Source organism: Danio aesculapii, chromosome 21 (assembly GCF_903798145.1).
Source record: "Danio aesculapii chromosome 21, fDanAes4.1, whole genome shotgun sequence".
Classification (NCBI taxonomy): domain Eukaryota; kingdom Metazoa; phylum Chordata; class Actinopteri; order Cypriniformes; family Danionidae; genus Danio; species Danio aesculapii.
The window spans coordinates 29,609,652-29,631,199 of NC_079455.1; the positions used below are offsets into that span (position 1 = coordinate 29,609,652).

The window sequence follows — 21,548 nt, forward strand, 5'->3', positions numbered from 1 at the left end:
TTGGTTTGAACATTTATACTAACACTAATCTAATCTATGTTCCACCAGAGTTAATAAGAAAACTATTAAAAAAGCCAAACTCGACAGCATTTAGACTTTAAATATATATTATATAAAAATGTGCATAGTATATCACATGGTAAACAAGCATCCATATGAGATTTCTGTGTGTGCTTTCGATTTTTGAAAAATAAATAAACAAATATTACAATATGCTAATAGTTTCCGCTCTAAATTAAAAGCATGAAGTTAAACCATGAAAACCAGTACATTTTAATACTTTCGTATTTGTTTTGGGGTATATTCCATTAAGATTTATTATTTTAAATAGGTTGTTGATAAATTACCAATGGAGACCCACAAGGCCAATATGGTTTCCATTAAAACCAATGTAATTTCCATTACAACCATTACAAAATGTAAGCTATTGATTCCACTTTTTTAAAGGGCTGAGCAAAAATATTTGTACAGCAATTATGTTTTTGTCTTCAGAGATATTCACGCTTTCTTTAAAAAAGTAGTTTTTCCACATTTTGTAATCAAACGAGAACTAAAATGAGATCTAAATGAAGTCCATCACACTGACAATTTCATCCAAATGTACTTTTAATTCATTTAACTGGTCCCCCATATGTAACTGGATTATTAAATCCTGACAATTACATACAATTTCTGATGAAATCAGCACTGAATACAGGTTGAATCTGTAGCCTGAAGATCTTCTATTCGTCTTCATTTTGTAACTAAAAAACCAAAAAAATTTCTGAGACAAAAGTTCATTTCAATAAGCAATTATAGAAGGGTAAACTGATAGTTCATCCCCCAAAAATGAAAATCCCCCCATCATTTCATCACACTCAAGCGGTTGTAAACATTTCTGAATTTCCTTCATCTGCTGAACTCTGAACAAGCTATTCTGAAGAATATTGAGCTATTGACATCCATAGTAAAAACTAAAATACTATGGAAGTCAATGGCTGTTTTTTCAGCGTTCTACAGTATATCTTCCTTAATGTTCAACAGAAGCAACTCAAACAGGTTAGAAATAAGTGGAGGGCGAGTAAATGATGAGACAATTTTTATTTTTTGGGTGAACCATCCCTTTAACTAAGATGATTTTAACAGTTATTAAGCATTTGGATGTTTCAAGAGTTCACACTTAGCTGATGATTCATCAATAGCTTGTTTGGCATGCTGTCCCGGGAGAGAGCCCCGAGCTCAAGGGATCCTCAAGCCCGGGGCTTCCTCCCGTTTGCAGAGCGAGAGGGGAGCCTGAGCTCGGTGGATCTCAGAACTCCCCGTCTGCAGTAGCTAAGGGAACACGTGAGGAAAAAAGAAGGGGCTAGACAAATGTTTCATTGTTATGCATGATGTATATTTTTTGGATGGGAGGAAACCGGAGAACCCGGGGAAAACCCACGCGGACACGGGGAGAACATACAAACTCCTCACAGAAACACCTACCGACCTGGCAGGACCAGGGTTGGCAGTGTTCTTGCTGTGGGGCTAACAGTGCTAACCACTGGGCCTCCGTGCCGCCCGATCTAAGGTTAAGGAGGAGAATGGGGAGGAAGGGGGGTTTCTTCCAAACGAAGATAAGGTGGACTGAAAACTGTGGTTATTTATAGTAGCTTATGGCTCATATGATTGGACAATACTGATTAGCTTAATACGAGACCGGCTGTGATAAATCATAAGCACGTGATCCTCTCGAAATTAGTTTATTAATAAACCTCACTTAGTGAGGCCAGAAATACTCACAAGTCCGAAGTCATCAACATATGTATACTTTTGCTCTTTGTAATGTTGCTTCCTTTTCATAAATGTCAGCACAATCCAGTCACAGATGACGTTCACCTTAAACAGACCATAAAAAGTATCATTAGTAATCAATAGAAATACAAAACTGAAATATTAATTCAACAAGTATTAATTGTGTTTTCAAAACTTTCTCATATGTGCTTAAAAATTTGTTCAGACATGCTTACCAGGCCTAGAAGTGCCAAGCCAGCACCGATATTCAGAAGTGTTGGGATGATGTTGAATTTCCCAGCCTGTGTTGCAAATAAATGTTCTAATAAATGTGTAAATTCCAATCCTGTTTGAGATTTCTTCTGTTGAACTCAAAATGAGATATTCTGAAGAATGCAGTCAATGGCTACAACTTACCAACATTTTTCAAAATATCTTCTTTTAGTTTAACAGAAAAAATCAACTCATAAAGGTTTGGAACCACTTGAGAGCGAGTACATGGGGAGTCAACTTTCATATTTGGGTCACTATCCCTTTAGGCCCTGATATACTAAGAGTGAAGTCGAGAACAAACTAATGTGACAACATTCAAAATTGAAACCGATCAAAACAAAGTTTGTTTCTAGAGTCCTATCCCAATAATGATATCCTTTGTTCATCCCTTTATTCATCAGGGGTCGCCACAGCGAAATGAACCTCCGACTTCCGAAAATTATACATTAAGGCAAACCAATTTGGGCTTTCAGTGAAAATCCAATAGACGTCTAGCAGTAGTCCAAATACACAGGAATGAATGACTAGACATATGAAGTCTGTTAATGATGACTAGTCTACTTTTGCACTATTATTAGACGTCTATTAGATTTTCACTCCCTTTTTTAGCCACATGTTTATATTTAAATGTCTATTAGATGTCTTTAAAACACAAAATTGCTCGGTGGTAAGCCAGCTTTTTTGTACGTCTTATTAAAAAAACTGTGAGTATATCGGGCCCTTTAGAATTATCAAAGGTGTCTCACCTGGCCAAATACCATGACATCAAAGCGAATACCATAACCCTTGATAAGTGTTCTGGTCTCAGTGCCATCACTGTTCTTGTAATATTTAGCAAATCTGTAGAGATTTCAGCACACCATGCCTCATTTTAATGCAACTATGTTTTCTCTGAGGATCTAATTATACTAACTCCAATCACATCTTACCTAAAGTTATACCCTGGAGCCACATTATTATCTGGGTCTTTGTTGTCTAGTCTGCGGAAAGTGTAGCGAGGTACACACCAGCTCTGTGGCATATCAAGATCACAATCCCACCGGATCTGAACTCCCATCACTCCACCCTAAACAGAAGGGAAATAGTGCATAAAAGAAAACCAGTAGATACAATTAAAGGATTAGTTCATGCAAACATAACAAATCAGTTATTAATCACTCTGAACACAAATTAGGTTATTTTAAATGAAATCCTGGAGCTCTCTCCTCCTCCATAGACAGCAAGGGTCCAACGTCAAACATTGTCAAACCATTCAATGTGACTTCAGTGGATTAAGTGTAACCATATGAAGCTCAAAGAACACTTTTGTGCACCAAAAAAAAACTGCAAAAAATGACTAATTTTGTCTTCAAACTTTGAACATCTCATGATTATTGCTGTTTATGTATGGTCAGAGTGCTCTCGGATGCAAAATATCTTCATTTGAGGGGTCTCAGGAAATTGGAACAACACGAGGGTGAATAATTAACAGCAAAACTTTCATTTTTGGGTGAACTAACCCCTTAAAAGCCTTTTATAATAAGAGTACTAAGCCTCTTTCATTCTTGAATGTCAGATACGCTCTTACATGGACAGCCATGATCTGAAAATCCTCTTCAGCTTCTCCAACAATGTCTCCAAGTCTGAAGATTGGACAGTCGGGATCTGTTTTACGGCTGAACACACAATGTGTCAAGTAGGAGCTGTTTATATTTGGTAAGATGTTCCTTCTGTAAGGATGCAAGGAGAATATTGCATTCAGGTATTATGCTGGCAGATAATTCATTAATAAATAAGAAAAGCATTTGAAAAGCTTACTTGTTGAAGTTAAATTTGGGATAACGAATATTATTCTTTATGAGCACAGTGAAGTTTTCAGCATCTGCAAGAAGTGGTGGGCTGAGGTATAAAAATTTTAGAACATAAAAACATTAGTCACAATTAAATAAATACAGTATAGGTCAAAGATATATGGCAGATTTTCAATTAAATTTGTAATGTGATTTTATTTACAGTACATAGAATATTAAAGGGATAGTTCACCCAAAACTGAAAATTCTGTCATCATTTACTGAGCCTTCACTCGTTCAAAACCTGTTTGACTGACTGTCTTATGTGGAACACAAAAGAAGATATTCTGAAGAAAGCCAGAAACTGTAACCATTGACTTTCACATTATTTGTTTATCCTACTATGGATGTCATTGTTTTTCAGCTTTCATCAATATATCTTTTTCTGTGCTCAACAGATAAAAGAAAATCCTAAACTACTACTAAATATTTGGGTAACCTCTCTAATCACTCTGAATGCATCTAAAGTGTTTATATTAATGTTTTAAACACCTTGTGTAGAGAAAAAAAAAAGTTAAAATGTAAAATGTTCCAATTCAGCATAACAGACTTACAGTGCTCAGCATAATTGATTACACCCCATTTTAAAAATGTATATTTTTATCCATTTCTCAGTGAATATAGGCAATGTATTTTGTGCATTTAAACAAAACAGATTTATTAAACAGATATATTTATTAAAATAATATTTAGTCACCAAACATATTTAGAAATTTAAAGATAATACAGTTAAATTCAAGCAAAATATTGCAGAAAAATTGCACCTACAAAATTTCAACTAAATCTTTCAATTTTTTTGCTTCCCTTGATTTTTCCTCTTTTTAAAATTTGTGTTTAATATTTTTCTATAACATATACATTTGGGTGTACTCGATTTTGGACCGTTATCATAAGTTATTTTGTTAGATAAGCTCTAGATTTGGCTTCAGTGCTGACTAATATAATGAATATGCACAAATATCACATTGTATAGCTTCTTATTAAAAACATGAATTTAAAAGAGAGATTTGTGAGCAGCGTATTTTGCAAATCTAAAACAGCATACTTTTTAAAACTATTTATATTATTTTTATATTGTTATATCAAGCGCAAGCATTGCAAATCATTAAAATGTATAACCAACAAATAGGTAAAACCTAGTAGTTTGAATGATATAGTAGGAAAGTACTAACGTAGTATATTATAATTAATTAGTGTCCCTGTTATCCTTAAATCAAGTCTTTGCAACCAACTTATTTTTGTTATAAATAAGCCTGAAAAGATTGCAAGACTGCGTAAAACATATGCTGGATTAGTTGGCGGTTCATTCCGCTGTGGCAACAATAAAGGGACTAGGCCGAAAAGAAAATTAATGAATGAATGAAGATTGTATGATATATAGTTGAAGTCAGAATTATTAGCCCTCCTTAATTATTAGCCCCCCTGTTTATTTTCCCCCCCAATTTCAGTTGAATGGAGAGAAAATTTTTCAACACATTTCTAAACATAATAGTTTTAATAACTCATTTCTAATAATTGATTTCTTTTGTCTTTGCCACGATGACAGTAAATAATATTTGACTAGATATTTTTCAAGATACTAGTATTCATCTTAAAGTGAAATTTAAAAACTTAACTAGGTTAATTATCCAAGTTGGGGTTATTAGGCAAGTCATTGTATAACAGTTGTTTGTTCTGTAGACATTTAAAAAAAAAAAAAAAAATATATATATATATATATATATATATATATATATATATATATATATATATATATATATATATATATATATATATATATATATATATATATATATATATATATTGCTTAAGGGGCTAAAAAATTTTTTTTTTTTTTTAAATAAAAACTATTTTTATTCTAGCTGAAATAAAACAAGACTTTCTCCAGAAGAAAAAAAAATATTAGCAGAAATACTGGGAAAAATTCCTTGCACCATTAAATATAATTTGGGAAATATTTTTTCAAAACTGTTTTAATTCGCAAGAAGGCTAATAATTTTGAATTCAACTGTATATAAACTATTGTTACTGAAAATAATAAGCAGAACAGATTCCAATGTACAGAAGAAAAATAATAAGATTAAGTTTTTACTTTGGGGGATCGACAATCTTTTCTAAAGGACACCAGGACAGCACCTCACAAGTCTTCACAGAGGCAGAATAACTGACACATCTGCCTGTCCGAACACCTGAACAAAATCAATAGCATTATGTTATGCCTCTAAAATGACCTACTTGATGTTGAACAGATTTAAAAGTAAATGCTGAGCCATACCATCCCCACGTGCATCATTAAAGCCTCTCTTGCAGTCCCTGTGAGAGGTGCATGTGGATGCTGGAGTTGGATTCTAATAACAGGAGGCAAAACAAACATTTTTTTTTTTTTTATGCAAGAAGCATGACACTAAATTACATTATTTTGAAATATGAGCAAAACATTCAAAGTAAAATTGTTTAATAATAAATTTAATTTCAATTTTTTATACAATCAAATCTTACTTTTACCGTTGTTTAAATTTATAACCAAAATCAGCTATTTGTTAATCACTTCTTTATATTAGGTGAAAACAAAAACACTATGCTTCCCTTAAAGACTCACTTCTGCACATTTGGACTGTGTTTGGTTTGTTGTGATGATCATGTTGGTCAGCACAAAGAATGATCCGTCCTCCTGAAACATTCAAAAGCACATGATTTTGGGTAATAAAGATCCTTATAATTTAAAAGGTTTAGTTCACCTCAAGTATGAAAAAAACCCACCACTTGTTCCTAACCTGTTTGAGTTTCTTTCTTCTGTTTAACACAAAGGAAGATATACCAAAAAATGTTGGAAAAAAAAACAACAGCCATTGACTTCCATGGCATTTTTATAGACATAAATGGCTGTTGATACCGAAGAATGTTGGGAAAAAACAGCCATTGACCTTCATAGCATTTATTTTATCCTACTATAGATATAAATGGCTGCTTTTACCTCAACATTCTTCTGAATGTCTTGTTGCGTGTTCAACAGAAAAAAAAAATCATAAAAGTTTTGAACCACTTGAGTGTATCATTTTTTATTAATGATTAATTATTATAATTCCCTTTAACCCTTTAAGGTGCACTTCTTGAATATACATATATATATTGGCTCACATCTGGGATTGAATAATGTACAGACACAACTCTAATAAATAGTAATAAGCAATTAAAATAATAATGATAACATATAAATAAAAGGTCAGCTTGGTGGTTATTATACCTGTTAAAGGGTTATCCAAATAAATCACGATTAATTGCTATTACACAGTACAGTGACTTGTTTAATGTGCAGTTTTGATGATAAATAAAAAAAAAGAAGAGAAAAATACACTTCCCGAACAAATGTTTAAACATTATATCAAATAAATTACACATTTAATAATTAAAATACTCAATTTTTATTTAAAAATCAGGTAACATTTGGAAAAAATGCAGCACTACTTAGTCTCACCTGACTGTTTACTAGAGCGTGCAACTGCTGGCAAATTAATTTGTTTAGGGAAATGTTATGGTTTTGCACTAGTCAAAACAAGATATATGCGGTTAAATATTTGGCAAGAAGTATAACCACAGACATACAGTAGTCTCCCTTCAAATAAAATTTTTTGTAATATATATATATATATATATATATATATATATATATATATATATATATATATATATATATAATATAATATAATATAATATATATATATATATATATATATATATATATATATATATATATATATATAATAATAATAATAATTTTCAAACTTAAAAAAAAAAACAATGTGAAATTTGGCTACTTAAAAGCAATGAATCGTGTTTAAACCATGTTTAATTATCCTGGTTTCTATGGCTCAGTATGAAATCAAATAGCTTAAAATAAAACATTTGTAATATTTCAGCATGAAAGGCAAAAATCATTGTGTGCACCTTTAAATTCACTGATAAAATTATTCAAAGATGCTTCCTTGGATTTACTAAAACATTTTTAAGGTAAGTGGTTGTGAACAATTTAACTGGGCTGAATTTAAACAAACAAATTAAGTTGAACATTACTAAATTTAATTTGTTTCTTTAAACTAAACACATACAAATAGTTTGCAACAATTTAGCAGAAATCTTTTTTTCAGTGTTTTGCAAATTAGCGAGTCAATATTCTTTATAAATAAAGATACTTAGCTGTTTGTCATATAAGTGGTGCCATATAAGAACCACTTTCCTTAAACATGTGAAAATGTTTGCAATCTAAAGAAACTTTATTCACAAAAAAACTCACTGTTTATTCACCCTGAAACACTTCTTTATTCTGGTGAACAAAATAAGACATTTCGAAGAAAGCTGAAAACCTGAAACTACTCGTCCAGAGTCAAAACAAACACTATGGTTACAGCTTTCCCGCTTTCTTTAAAATAACTTATTTTGTGTTCAACAGAAACATGTTTTGATTTGTGACAAGTGAAAGGAGAGTAAATGAAATTTGTCAAGTAAAATTTGAAATTGAAATGACAGAATTTTGGGGTGAACTATCCCTTTAATCAAATATTATTTCTTAGTGAACTCTTAAAATTAAACCTTTATTGATAGATGCTTCCTTTAACATCAATGGATACTTTTCATTACACAAACGGTTAATTAGATTATGAAAAACAACATTTGAAGAAATAAAATGTTCCTTTAAGGCATCACAGTGAATATGTTTTTTACTGGCACCTTTATGCTGAAGAGTGTATGAAGAATATTATAATAATCATAACAGACAACAAATTAAATCGAAAGTTTAAACGTCTATCATAGAACCATCAATGCCGAAACTAGCTAACCTTTGTTTTTGATAGTGTAGGGGAGGCACAAAGTAACGCAGAGTAAAATGTAACACCAAGTTTTAAAGTATTTTCCCAGGGTTAACCATGGCATGCTTCTTCCAGATGTCTTCCTGCCAATTATTGAAAAAGTTTGGTGAAATTTGGATGAGAAACACAGGAAAAAAACTATTTTGCAGCATAAAAGTATTTTTTACTTATTTTTTTATTTTTAAAAAATCTGTTAACGCATGTACATGAAATCTTATATTGTTGTGATTACTGTCTTTTAGGCTAAAAGATGGAATTTTGAAAGATGCACAGTGACTGCTAGCCAGTTTTGGGGAAAACACGACACAGTGGGGTTAGTTGTAACAGGGTGTTGCAAATAACCCACACACTGTTGGACAATTAAACAAACAAAATATTTTTTTTAATTTTGAGTGTAATGTTTAGAATTTTTTTAATAATAAAAGTTTTTTATAAGAAAATATTTTTTAATAGGAAATTTTTTTTATTGCTAATAATGCAAATAAATGCATTGTATAATTATGGATAATAATGCAAATAAGTCTACTATAAATATATACTAATATAACCCTCTGTCTGTTACAACTTGCCCAGCATGTGGGGTAAACAGTAACATTTTTACTCCTGGCACTTTTGGCAATACTGCACAGAAACCATTGGTTTGGCGATCATACAACCAGTGCTCATTTGTAGGAGAGGCTTGTGCGTTGTTGGTAAAATATATGTTTTTTTTTTCTAGCCCCATTACTGTGTTCTTTATTTGACCAAAACCAGAAAGTGTTACTGTGTGCCCCGCTCTCCCCTTTGTTTTTTTACTGGCACCTTTATTCTGAAGAATGTACAAAGAATAAAATCATAATCATTACAAACATTTTAAATTGAAAGTTTAAACGTTTATCATGAAACCATCAATGCCATATCTAACCATTATTTTTTATAGTGTAAGCTAAAGGTATAAAGGTTGAAATCCACTGGTTTCAACCAGATTTCAAAGCTCCAGCCACACCTTTACTACCCAGGAGTCACTGTTCAAATTGACCACCACAATAGAAATAAGCTTGTGTATTAATAAGTACTACACACAGAACTCGAGTAAGCAAAGTGAACATAAAGGATTATCAGCATGCAGGTGCAAATTATCCACACTCCATTAAACTTTCATAGTGGCACCAGTGAGTGGTCTGTGGTCACTTAAATAGTCTATCCTGTACCTCCTCTTCATCTAATCGGCGAACTACCTGAGGTGGAATAATGTAATCAGCCACATCCCAGATCCTTTCGCCCAGTTCACTGGTGTTTGTTAAAGCAATTCCTTTCACTTTGGTCGTGACTGAGCTGAGGACGGTGTCTGTGTCTTGGTAGCCTTTGTTGTAAACACACACATACCTGTATGCAAATAAAGAAGTCACAATAGAAATGTAAACTGTGCTTTTTATGTATTTATCAAGCGAAAAACTTACCCGATGACATAGGCTATGACTAAAGCTTGAGTGAAACGATTCAGTGTCCCCACTTTCTTACTCCTGATGATCAGTATTTTAGACGTGTAGTAGTCGAAAAAACACCGACTCACTGAATCACAGCAACCAACACTTTCGCTCATTGTGAACGGCCGACTGAAACATCTAAATCACTTCCAGTTTATCCGCCGGTTTATTTCCCTTTCTGTTCACTCATAGTCACAAGTTCGGTAGGTTATTAACTCACAGCAACGCCACACTGCGGTTCAAGATAACACACTTCCCGCTCGACGGTGTCTCAAGTGGAGATACGATCATGTCTGCTACTGAAAAGCAAACTTATAAAGAACTGGTTGATCCGGTAATAGGGTTTGTCACCGATTTCTGTGTTTATTATATATATATATATATATATATATATATATATATATATATATATATATATATATATATATATATATATATATATATATATATATATTTATTTATTATTATTATTTTATCTATAAGGGATATTCTACGTAGAAACGTTGGCTACATGGTCTGTCCCTGAAGTGAAAACATAAATACAGTGAATAAAAAAGTATTCCATCCCAAAAATGTCTAAAATGGATGGATGGTTGATTTTTGTGAGTTGTTCTGCAAAGGAATTGATTATATATATATATATATATATATATATATATATATATATATATATATATATATATATATATATATATATATATATATATATATATATATATATATATATTTATTTATTATTATTATTTTATCTATAAGGGATATTCTACGTAGAAACGTTGGCTACATGGTCTGTCCCTGAAGTGAAAACATAAATACAGTGAATAAAAAAGTATTCCATCCAAAACAGCTTTAAGGCTGACTCATTTGATGGTGGAGAAGCTGACAGTGATCAAGAATACATTCTATCATTGAATTGCATGATTTTATCCTTGTTTTGTATGATTATTTTGAGGACGACAAGCTTAAGTCAAGCCCTGTCCCATTTTTTTATAAGTGAAAATGTACGTTTCTTGTAGAATGTCTCATAACAGCTGTATTCGGCATATTTAAAGTGTGACCAAGCAATGATTTAATAGACATTAACCACTGGCCTCCAACCGCTGGAAATATAATAATTACGACAGATTTGTTAGATTAGGCTACAGTTTGCTCATAAGTAAAAATAGAATAGCCTATTTGGAGAATTATGATTACAAATTATGCATAACTTTATCCATTAATTCTCTCTGAAAAATCACCTTAATATTCAATTACAGAATAAATCTATTGTGCACTATATGTTTAGTTTTCAGTATCCACAATAGGGCCATGTGAATTCATTGGCATTCTGTATAATTCTGAATATGCAAGCTGATTTTATTTTTCAATTTTGAGGATGTCTTTTTAATTTCATGCTCTAATATATGAAATCATAATTCATTAAATTTGTAATTGCAAACTCTAAAGCATAGCCCTCAAACTGGATTCCTGGAGGGCTGCAGCTCTGCACAGTTTTGCTCCAACCCTAATCAAACAGCTGATGCAACTAATCAAGGTGTTCAAGACTACTAGAGACTATTGAGCAGGTGTGAAATGAAGATGGTTGGAGCTAAACTGTGCAAAGCTGCGGTCCTCCAGGAATTGAGTTTGAGATCACTGCTCTAAAGGGTTTTTCAGTTCATAAGAGAACCAATTTAGCTGCAATATAGAACCTATACAGCACCTGCTTCTCTAGCAGTTGATTGGGGTGGTTATGTGCTATGTAACACTAGCCATGTTGCTAGAAAACCTTGTTTACTAAACTTAAAGTAGTTCCCCTGATTAAAAGGCAAGAACCACTTTAAGGGATATTCATTCATTTATTTTCCTCCGACTTTTGAGCTATTGATCAGGGATGAATTTCACAGCGGAATGAACTGCCAACTTATTCAGCATGTTTTACACAGCTGATGCCCTTTCAGCTGCAACCCAGTACTGGGAGACATCCATACACAATCATTCACAACGGCCAATTTAGCTTATTCAATTCACCTATACCGCATGTCTTTGGACTGTGGGGGAAACTGGAGCACCTGGAGGAAACCCACACAAACACGGGAAGAACATGCAAACTCCACACAGAAATGCCAACTGACCTAGCTGGAACTCAAACGACTCAGCGATCTTCTTGCTGTGAGGCGACAGTGCTAACCACTGAGCCACCGTGTCGCCTCACTTTAAGTGATATATTGCACCTTTATTGCTCTTTACAGAATCTTAACCACCACAAACAGCTAAAGAACCATTACATTTTATTGGGAACTAGCATTTAACTTAGTGATAAAAGTGGTTCTATCGAGCACCATGTGCACCCAACATCTTAAGATTTAAAATAAAAAGAAATCCCGCTAATACATGAAGTCAAATTTTTCAGTAGTTACATACAATAATATATGATTGCTTTACATTATTCTGTTCCCTTTAACACAGATCATTCAACAAGAGTCTTTTTCAATTATGATTATAAATATTATTAAAAATACAAATTAAACCATAGTATGGGAGAAAATATATTAATTTATTCATTTTTCTTCAACTTAGTGCCTTTATTCACCACAGCAGAATGAACCGACAACTTATCCAGCATATGTTTTACACAGCAGAGGCCCTTCCAGCTGAAACCCAGTGTTGGGAAACACCCATACACACTCATACACTATGGCCAATTTAGCTTATTCAATTCACCTATAGCGCATGTCTTTGGACTGTGGGGGAAACCGGAGCACCCAGAGGAAAGTGACATGAACATGGGGAGAACATGCAAACTCCACAATGCCAACTGACCCAGCTGGCACTTAAACCAGCGACCTTCTTGCTGTGAGGTGACAGTGCTTATACTTTTTTTTTTTTAAACAGCAGGGTCAAATAAACAGAATCGACTGATGATCAAAAACTAATTTATTAACATTAAAGATTATTATCAGGGAAATATCTCACTAAAAGTATCACACCTCTACATGAAATGAACAAAAAGTGCCATTCGTGCAAAGATTTCTGCAGGAAACAATTTAATATCCGATTACATTCCATAAACACAGGAGGAGGAAACATTCCTCCCTGCTCCTTCCCATGGGTGTTAAGTGATTTTCTGGAACGATGCTGTTTTGAGTATCTCTGTGTTATTGCATGTTTTTTAAAGGTCACAGTGAGTGCAGCGATTAAGAATTCGAGAGTGGACACAGCTGGAAACATGGCATTTCACAGTTTGCTTCTTTTTATTGCTCCACACAGAAACATTAATGATTCTTGCATTCATCTGCCAAAGCATGACAATGCCTGTATATATAATTAATTTCATTATTTGTGTTTACAGAAAAAGGAAATCTCACAGAATTATTGAGAAAGCATAAACCTTCATGAATAACTGTTATTCAGTTAACTGATGCTGTTTATGAGAGGAAAAACTTCAAAATCTTGTCTTTCAATGGACTTAACCCTTTGGGATCAATGGTTTTGGCATTGTCCCGTATGGACATGGTTGCCTGATGAGCCTCATCGAACAGTTCAGCTCCGATCGCTTCTCTGACTCTGTCTTTCCATGCCTTGAGCTTGGGTCTGTTCTCAAACACATCCATACCAGCAGCAAATGGCTGAAACAAACCAAAAACATCATCAATTACAGATCAGCTGTTAGCTATTACTATTAACCCCCATACTTCAGGTTTATCTTAACAATTAAACCAAAATAAGTTCTGTCATCATTGACTAACCGTCCTGCCTTTACAAATACACTGTAAAAAATTATAGTGCCAATAATAATTTGTGTTAACTTATCTGGATTGAATGTGTTGACATAACTTATATATCAAGGTTTTACTTGGCTGAACTTATTAGACTTTTAAAAAAAGAGTCAGCTGAACTCATATATATTATTTAACTTCTTCAAACATAATCGGACCTATCATACACCTGGCGTAATAAGGCGCAAGATGTGTTTGGCATGATTTGTTGCTATTTTCAGACCAGCGCAACTCCAATTTTCATGTTTTGCACCAGTTTGTTTAAAGAGCAAATCAATTTGTGCAACTTTGTGGGTGTGCCGGTCTAAAAAGGAGGTGTGTTAAGGCACATTGTTTGCGCATTGCTATTTTGAAAAACTGAAATAGACTGCACCATTTTTCAGTTTATTCATGACAATTTGCATTTGTGTAACATTATTATTATTAGCAGTATTATTTATTATATGGATGTTTATATTTGTTTTAATAAAAACAAGTTTATATTAAAAACCTGTGGGGTTTTGGAGACGTATGCATAAGAATAGGACGTGTGTTTGGATACAACTCAGTTTTTCAGACCACTCTTTGTTATTATTGTTCTTTTATTTGTTTGCTGGAAATTAGAACTGAACTTAGAAATCATTTTGAAGCAAATCTTTGCATTTTACAAATGAAATTAAATATGTAGGCTAATGGATGTCTGAAGTGGAAAGTGAAAGTAAAGAGGCAGATTGGAGGAGGCTCGTTCTTTATCCTCGCACTGCAGATGCTCTGCTTAACTGTTTTCTCGCTAATAAAGCGTTCAGTTTTTCCACTTACAAAATACACCATGTAAATAGCAAATGCACCATGGCGTGACACAAATGACTCTTAAAGGGAATGGGAGATGAGACTCTGATTGGTTTAATGTACGTTATGCTCATAACACACCCATAACTCATGCCCTTAATGCTTTTGCGCCATGCGCTCTAGACTTTGCGTCTAGATTATTAAATTAGAGCCCACAAGCTTTAAATTGTACAAATTTCTGCAAATGAAAATAAATACCATTTTAATGAAATAAATCCACTTTAAAATTGTTTTTGTATGTGTTTTGTAATGTATTTATCTTTATTTATTGTAATACTTTTACTTCAATTTATATTTGTTTACTTTTGGATGACGACAGATGTTAAACGCCTTTCTGCAGGTTTACTATTTGATTGTGCTGCTTTGGACAGTTTGGGCGGAAAACTAACTATTTAAGTTAACTAAACTTAGACCACGTCCGTTACACTTGTATTGTTAAGTCCTGCAACGTTAACCTGAGTTTAGGTAACGTCAATATTTAAGTGAAGTAAACTTAAAATTTTAGGGCAGCACGAACACTAACTTTAAGTTGAAACAAAATTTTTTTTACAGTGTACATAAGAAATGTGTTCTTCCTTGAAACACAAAAGAAGACATTTTTGACACAGGAGAGCAAATTTCATTGATTTACAGGGAAGTGTAAATGTACCACATGAGTCATGAAATTGAAGAACGAACCTCGTTTTGTCATGGATCAAGCAAGTTAACACACTCTGCATTGGTTTTAAAACGTTACACCACAGATACCATAGTGTCCATCAAGGATATACACTGTCAGTGTCAAAAATGTATTGTATGTACTAGTTTTTTTTTTTTTTTATACTTTTACTTCCATCCTTATAATAATTACCACAAATGTATCTTTAAAATTATTCTTTTTATATATGAAATGCTAAGCAGAATTTTTGGGGTCTTTTTTGTTTGCAGGGTCACCTTGAAAATGACAAAAAAAAGACATATATTTTGTTCAAATGGCACTGAGGTTTAAAGGCTTTCAACATGGACACTTTTGTTCAAAAGTTCCTAAATATTTTTATACATTACTCTTTTTAACCATTGTGTAAAATCATAGATGGAAACAAGGCTCACAATTTCAATAAAAATACACATTTTGACTACATTTATGCTATTTGCATGAACATAGCCAAAATCCTTTGAATAAACTAATATAAAACATGTCTGCAAGAAAGTTAAAGTGAATTTATGTTGTTTATATCTTTTTTTAAATGTTCTGAAGCAGTTTAGGTGAACAGACTTTCATTAGAGAGACAAGACCCTCTTGAATTCGATTCAAATAATTTTTTATTTTATTATTTTGAAGATGACCACATGCGGGTTTGTGACACCCCATGGGTCAGTAAATAATGAAAGAATTTCCATTTTGCTTTGAACAGGCCCTTTAAACAAATCTAGAGATTTGAATCTAAACAATTTACATGCATACCTGCATGATTTCCACAATAGCAACCAAATCAGCCAATGAGATCTGATCACCAACAATGAACGGTTTGTCTTGCAGAAACTTATCCTGAAAGAGCTGCAGTGCCCAGTTCAGATTCTCTACTGCATTCTCCATCTTTTCTTTAGGGACCTCAGCTCCCAGCACTTCTGGAATCAAGATCTACAAAAATATAAGGAAACAAATCAAAATCCACTAATAAATAAGTGTAAAAATTCTAAAGTTTAGGTTTTATTCTCAAGCAACTGTAGTGAACCATCAAATAGCGAGCAGCTAAATTCTAAGTGTATTTGCACTTCATTCACCTTAAACCAGATAATCTTGGCTCCATGCATCCGTATGGAAGTGTGCTGCCATGACAGATATTCATTTACTCTCGCTCGCTTCTGCAAGTCCGCAGGGAACCAATGGTCTGGAGTGTGGAACTTGTCAGCCAGGTAGATCATAATCGCGACACTAGAAAGAGGAAGTAATTGCTTATTTACATAAACTGATACGATGCGCAAAACAAGCAACGGGTTTCAATGAAATCGAAATACACATGGTGGTATCACTAAATAAAGCATGGTATTGAATATGCACATTACTGTTACGGTAGTCAAAATAGACTCTGATTTGTTAGATGGACTAGTTTGTTGTGATTGGTCCTCACAGACTACATTTATTAACAGAAATGTTCTCAGTGGTAACTTTTGGGGAATAATAAAAATCCAGCAAGCATCTGTTGTGCTTATTTTGATGCATGCATGTTTTCAATTAATGGCTTCTGAGCAATTCCATGCAAAAAAAATTAAGGTTTTCACCAAAATACGTAAACCGTTTCTAAATGTTTTGTGTTAGAAAGTATTTTACAGTTTACTCAAAAATGTCTCTGTCAGTGTTTTCAAACTATTATATTTTATTTTTTACCTTTTTTAATTGAAGATACTTAAGTTCAAGGATTTGGTTCAATTAAAAACAACACAATTTGTGATTAAAACTAGGAATAAATTACTTCCAAAACGCATCCAAAAGTTTTTTTTTTTTTAAAGAAAGACAAGGGGGATATAATCTGAGAGAAGTACAAAATCTTAGTAGATTGAAAACAAAGACAATTTTTTTTTTATTGTGTGTATCTGTATGTGATATGAAATTATGGAACAGATTCTTAATGTCAGGATATGAATCAATTTAAAAGGTTGTATAAATATATATTAATAAAGGAATAGAATGATTAATAGAGGTGATTAGAAAAGAGCAAAATGAGAAAAGTATGATGAAATTTCAATTAATAACTATTTGCAAAACTACAGTGTAAAACCAAATAAGTTAAGGTAACTCAAACCATTTGAGGAAATCGATTTCAACAAACCAATTAAGTTCAAAAACTAATCCTAATGAGTACTGTAAACGTAATCCATTGGAGTAAATGAAGCAATCTGAGCACAGTAAAACCAAATAAATGAAGAGAACTCAAACTAACTGGTTTCTGTAAAACCCAATAAGTTAAGGCAACTCAAACCATTTAAGGAAAACGATTGCTACAAACCATATAAAACCGTTAAAAAACAAATCTATATGAGTACTGTGAACTTACTCCATTTGAGTTGAAGTAATAAGGTATGGTTTTAACTCATTTCCTTCAACACTGAGTTTAAAACTCTTTTCAAATAGAGTAGAGTAGAATTAACTTTCAGTCAATTTTGAGTTAACTACACTCATTTCATTTGGTTAAGTTGACTGTTGGGTTTTACAGTGTATGCATTTTTTGGTCTATGTAATAAAATGTTTGATTCCATTTGTACATTTACATGTCAAAGATGCCAAAAGGATAAAATATGTCTCATGTAAAGCTCATATGACTCGTGTAAAAAGAAGAGATAAGTAAAAGAAGAAATAATTGAAGTAATAGACGAATGATGTGTGTGGTAATGGGGTGGGGAAAATAATAAGCTTGTGCATCATCCCGCTGCATTTTGACCATGTTGAAATGTATTTTATTTTAAGAATTGTTTTAAGTGTATACTTTTTCAGTTTGAAATAAATAAATCTAAACATTTACAAACTGCTACATTATACACTGTATTTTAAAAAAGACAATAGAGGCAGTTTAAAGACTTTTAAGTAGGTTTGCACAATATTGGAAAAAACTGACATTGCAATATTTGATTTTTCTGCAATACACATTTTGATATTGTTTGATTGATGACTTAAATGGAATTATTGGGGAAAATATCATTATTTTAGAGTAACTGGATCAGCATTCATAGAAAAAATTAAACTAATAACAAGCATTAATAAATACAGTAGACCAGGGATCTCCAAACTTGTTCCTAGAGGTCCAGTGTCCTGCAGATTTTAGCTCCAACCATAATCAAACACACCTGGTGTGCATGTCCCAAAACCATCGTTAGCCAATTAAGGTCGCAAGTTCCGTCGTTACAAACATAGTTTGTTGATTTGCCATTTCCCAAATCCGTCGCTCCAACGAACATTCGCAAACTACGTCGCAAACTTGAGCACTCGCAATTACACCTCTTGAGCTGTAGTTAGAAACATAGTTCCTGGCTGTGTTCTATTCCCACTTATCCCCCCTATGCCCTATTTATTTAGAACATTCTAACATTCAAAGTTGGAATTATTAAAAATAAAAAAGCAGTAAGCTCATCTCTCTTAGGTGTAATTTGCTTTCAAGCTATTTTTACAGTTCAGTTTTAGCGATCTTCATGTTTACGATGCATCCTTCGCAGTGCACTTTAAAAACATTGATGTCATTTTGAACACAGCCTCATGGCGAAAGCTATAGGTGACCTATTATTAAAAAAGTGAAATTTATGTTACGTCTCCAGAGCTTGTAAAAACAAAAAGCATACATTAATTCTTTTAATTTATAGTAGGTTATTTATTTAGTATCTGGACTGTATATGACATGGGCCTGCTGGTTAGAACTTTCTGCTGTAGTTTACAAGTGTCAAACTGTAAAAGTAGACTTTTCTAAAAAAATAAATAAACAATATCCCACTTAATAATTATCATTATCATCATTAATATTATTAAATTATCATTTTTTTTCCATTTCTAATACTTAATAAATATTAAATTTCATTTGATAATAAATAGCCTCATTATTTATTTATTCATATGATTTATATATGATATTAGAATTTGTGTTAGCTTTTGTAAGTGATTTTATGTTTTAGAATAGGATATGTCATATTCTCAATAATATTTGTAAAGGAATCATAGGCCATATGTGCCATTTACATATATTTTAGTTAATATGGAAAGCGAGTGCATGTTTTTACCAAATCTAATATTGGATTTTCTTTTAAATGCGTGTTTGTGTAAAACAATATATTTTGCCCAAAGAAATGACGGGGTTCTTCTGTAAAGAAGTCATTTCTCCATCCCGTTTAGAGCATCATTATGGGCGTTTTACGTTATAACTAACATGGTTCAAGCGTTGGATCTGCGACAGAGAAACTATGCGTTTTGGGAAACACTCATCACTACATCGTTCTTTTCCCAAAAAATGCATCGTACTATGATAGTTCAGCCGCAAGTTACGTCGTTGTTTGGGAAACGCACCCCTAAACAAGCTAATCAAGGTCTTACTAGGTATACTTAAAACACCCAGGCATGTGTGTTGAGGCAAGTTGGAGCTAAACCCTGCAGGGCACCGGACCTCCAGCAACGAGACTGGTGACCCCTGCAGTAGAGCAATGATACAAATAAAAGAGGCTGTTTATTTCATCACTAAGTCTTAAATTGAAGGGTAAACTTGCTTGGAAAATCACTTACCTTTCAGCCAGGCAAAAGTCTCCATCTTTGATTGTTGGGAATTTTCTCAGTGGGTTGATTTTCCCAAATTCTTCACCATATTGATAACCTGAAGGAAAGGACATATGATCATGTTTAAGCAAATAACTGTTATGATATTAGGGAGCTATATATAAATATCATTCATTCATTTCCCTTCAGCTTAGTCCCTTTATTCATCAGGGGTCGACACAGCAGAATGAACCACCAACTTATGCAGCATATGTTTTACACAGTGTATGCCCTTTCAGCTGCAACCCAGTACTGGGAAACATCAATACACACTCTTTCCCTCATACACTACGGCCAATTTAGTTTATTCAATTCACTTGTACTACATGTCTTTGGACTGTGAGGGAGGAATCCCAAGCCAACATAAGGGAGAACATGCAAACTCCACACAGAAATGCCAACTGAGCCAACCAGGACTCGAACCAGCGACCTTCTTGCTGTGAGGTAAAAGTGCTAAGCACTGAGCCACCGTGTCACCTATAAATATATATTCTTTTTTCTATAAATTATATATCAAATTGGGTGTTGTTGAGGGTCTAACAAAATTTAACATAATTATTACATCCAGAATGTACTACTTTTACTTCAGAGAGAAGATTGAGTGTTCTGAAAAAAGACAGTAAATAATAGAAACAAGTAAAGGAAAGAAAAACACTTATTAGGACTGTTGGGCCCCAAATCACTAAATCCGCCTGTCATACAATCAGACACAATGTAAAAGTTCAAAGATATACCCACGGCACAGTTTGTCAGATAAGTGTTGTCTCACAGAATCAAATCTCTTAAGCACTTTCAATCAATAAAGGATTACTTGCATAAGTCTAACCACAACGTTCCCTGAAACAATAGAAATATGAAAAATGGACGGAAACGTATAGCATTGAATATGAATTCAAACCAACATGTCTGCAAGCTCTTCCCCTGGAGACGTTTTGATAACGAATGCTGTAAAATCCAGGCGGTTTTGCAGAAATCATACCTTCAAACAGAGAAATCTTCTTGTGGTCGAACTGGATGTTGTTTTTCTTAGCAAAGATGTACACGGAGCGACAGGGCTGCGAAAACAGGTCCAAGTAAATTTCCAAAGTCATGTTTAAAAAGCTTTGAGCTCTGTAGATGAACACGACTCGCTGCAAAACTGAAACAAACCGACTGTTTGCACTTTTAAGTATCGTCTATTGCCACCCCGCCCCTCTGAACTCTGTATATGAAGAATCCATGCCAACTGGAGGAAAACTAGTCCATCTCACGGTGAGTGTGTGAAGTTATATTAAAAAAGCACACATGACCTTATGCTGGTCACATTTAGTGTTAATAATTGAAAGTGAAATAATAAAGTCGCAAGATAAGAAGTGGTTGAACTTTGGGTTAATTTTTTCACGTCATTCTTGCTTATGTAATTGACGCCATCTGTCGGAAACCGAGAGGTATTTCGACCATGACAATTTAACAATTACCTCACCAAAATAAGGTAAAGGTCAAATCAAAGACGTTTGCTCACACAAACA

At 33.3% G+C, this 21,548-nt stretch overlaps 2 protein-coding genes across 2 annotated transcripts; both read right to left on the reverse strand.

Annotated features, from left to right (window-relative positions):
• Window positions 1-588: 588 nt before the first annotated feature.
• Window positions 589-10,462, reverse strand: p2rx4a (purinergic receptor P2X, ligand-gated ion channel, 4a). Its single transcript, XM_056447013.1, has 12 exons — window positions 10,159-10,462; window positions 9,937-10,084; window positions 6,454-6,525; window positions 6,130-6,202; window positions 5,947-6,043; window positions 3,823-3,903; window positions 3,593-3,734; window positions 2,955-3,091; window positions 2,772-2,865; window positions 1,989-2,054; window positions 1,762-1,857; window positions 589-743 (listed from the first exon to the last, which is right to left on the reverse strand). Exons 1-12 carry the CDS (start codon window positions 10,299-10,301, stop codon window positions 723-725), a joined length of 1,170 nt encoding a protein of 389 aa, XP_056302988.1. The 5' UTR covers window positions 10,302-10,462; the 3' UTR covers window positions 589-722.
• A 2,937-nt stretch (window positions 10,463-13,399) lies between these two features.
• gstt1b (glutathione S-transferase theta 1b) lies at window positions 13,400-21,308 on the reverse strand. The gene is made up of 5 exons (XM_056446778.1): window positions 21,020-21,308; window positions 20,011-20,098; window positions 16,536-16,686; window positions 16,216-16,392; window positions 13,400-13,793 (listed from the first exon to the last, which is right to left on the reverse strand). The coding sequence occupies exons 1-5, from the start codon at window positions 21,129-21,131 to the stop codon at window positions 13,593-13,595; spliced, it is 729 nt and encodes a 242-aa protein (XP_056302753.1). The 5' UTR covers window positions 21,132-21,308; the 3' UTR covers window positions 13,400-13,592.
• Between the last annotated feature and the right edge of the window lie 240 nt (window positions 21,309-21,548).

Excerpts from the sequence above, each read along its gene's own strand:
- p2rx4a (XM_056447013.1), bottom strand. The coding sequence starts at position 10,301 with ATGAGCGAAAGTGTTGGTTGCTGTGATTCAGTGAGTCGGTGTTTTTTC. Across the intron at positions 3,904-5,946 it reads AAGATTGTCGATCCCCCAAA|CCCACCACTTCTTGCAGATG; the intron begins GTAAAAACTTAA and ends TTTATACCTCAG. Across the intron at positions 1,858-1,988 it reads GCTTGGCACTTCTAGGCCTG|GTGAACGTCATCTGTGACTG; the intron begins GTAAGCATGTCT and ends GGTCTGTTTAAG.
- gstt1b (XM_056446778.1), bottom strand. The coding sequence starts at position 21,131 with ATGACTTTGGAAATTTACTTGGACCTGTTTTCGCAGCCCTGTCGCTCC. Across the intron at positions 20,099-21,019 it reads GAAGATTTCTCTGTTTGAAG|GTTATCAATATGGTGAAGAA; the intron begins GTATGATTTCTG and ends CCTTTCCTTCAG. Across the intron at positions 13,794-16,215 it reads CTATTGTGGAAATCATGCAG|CCATTTGCTGCTGGTATGGA; the intron begins GTATGCATGTAA and ends GGTTTGTTTCAG.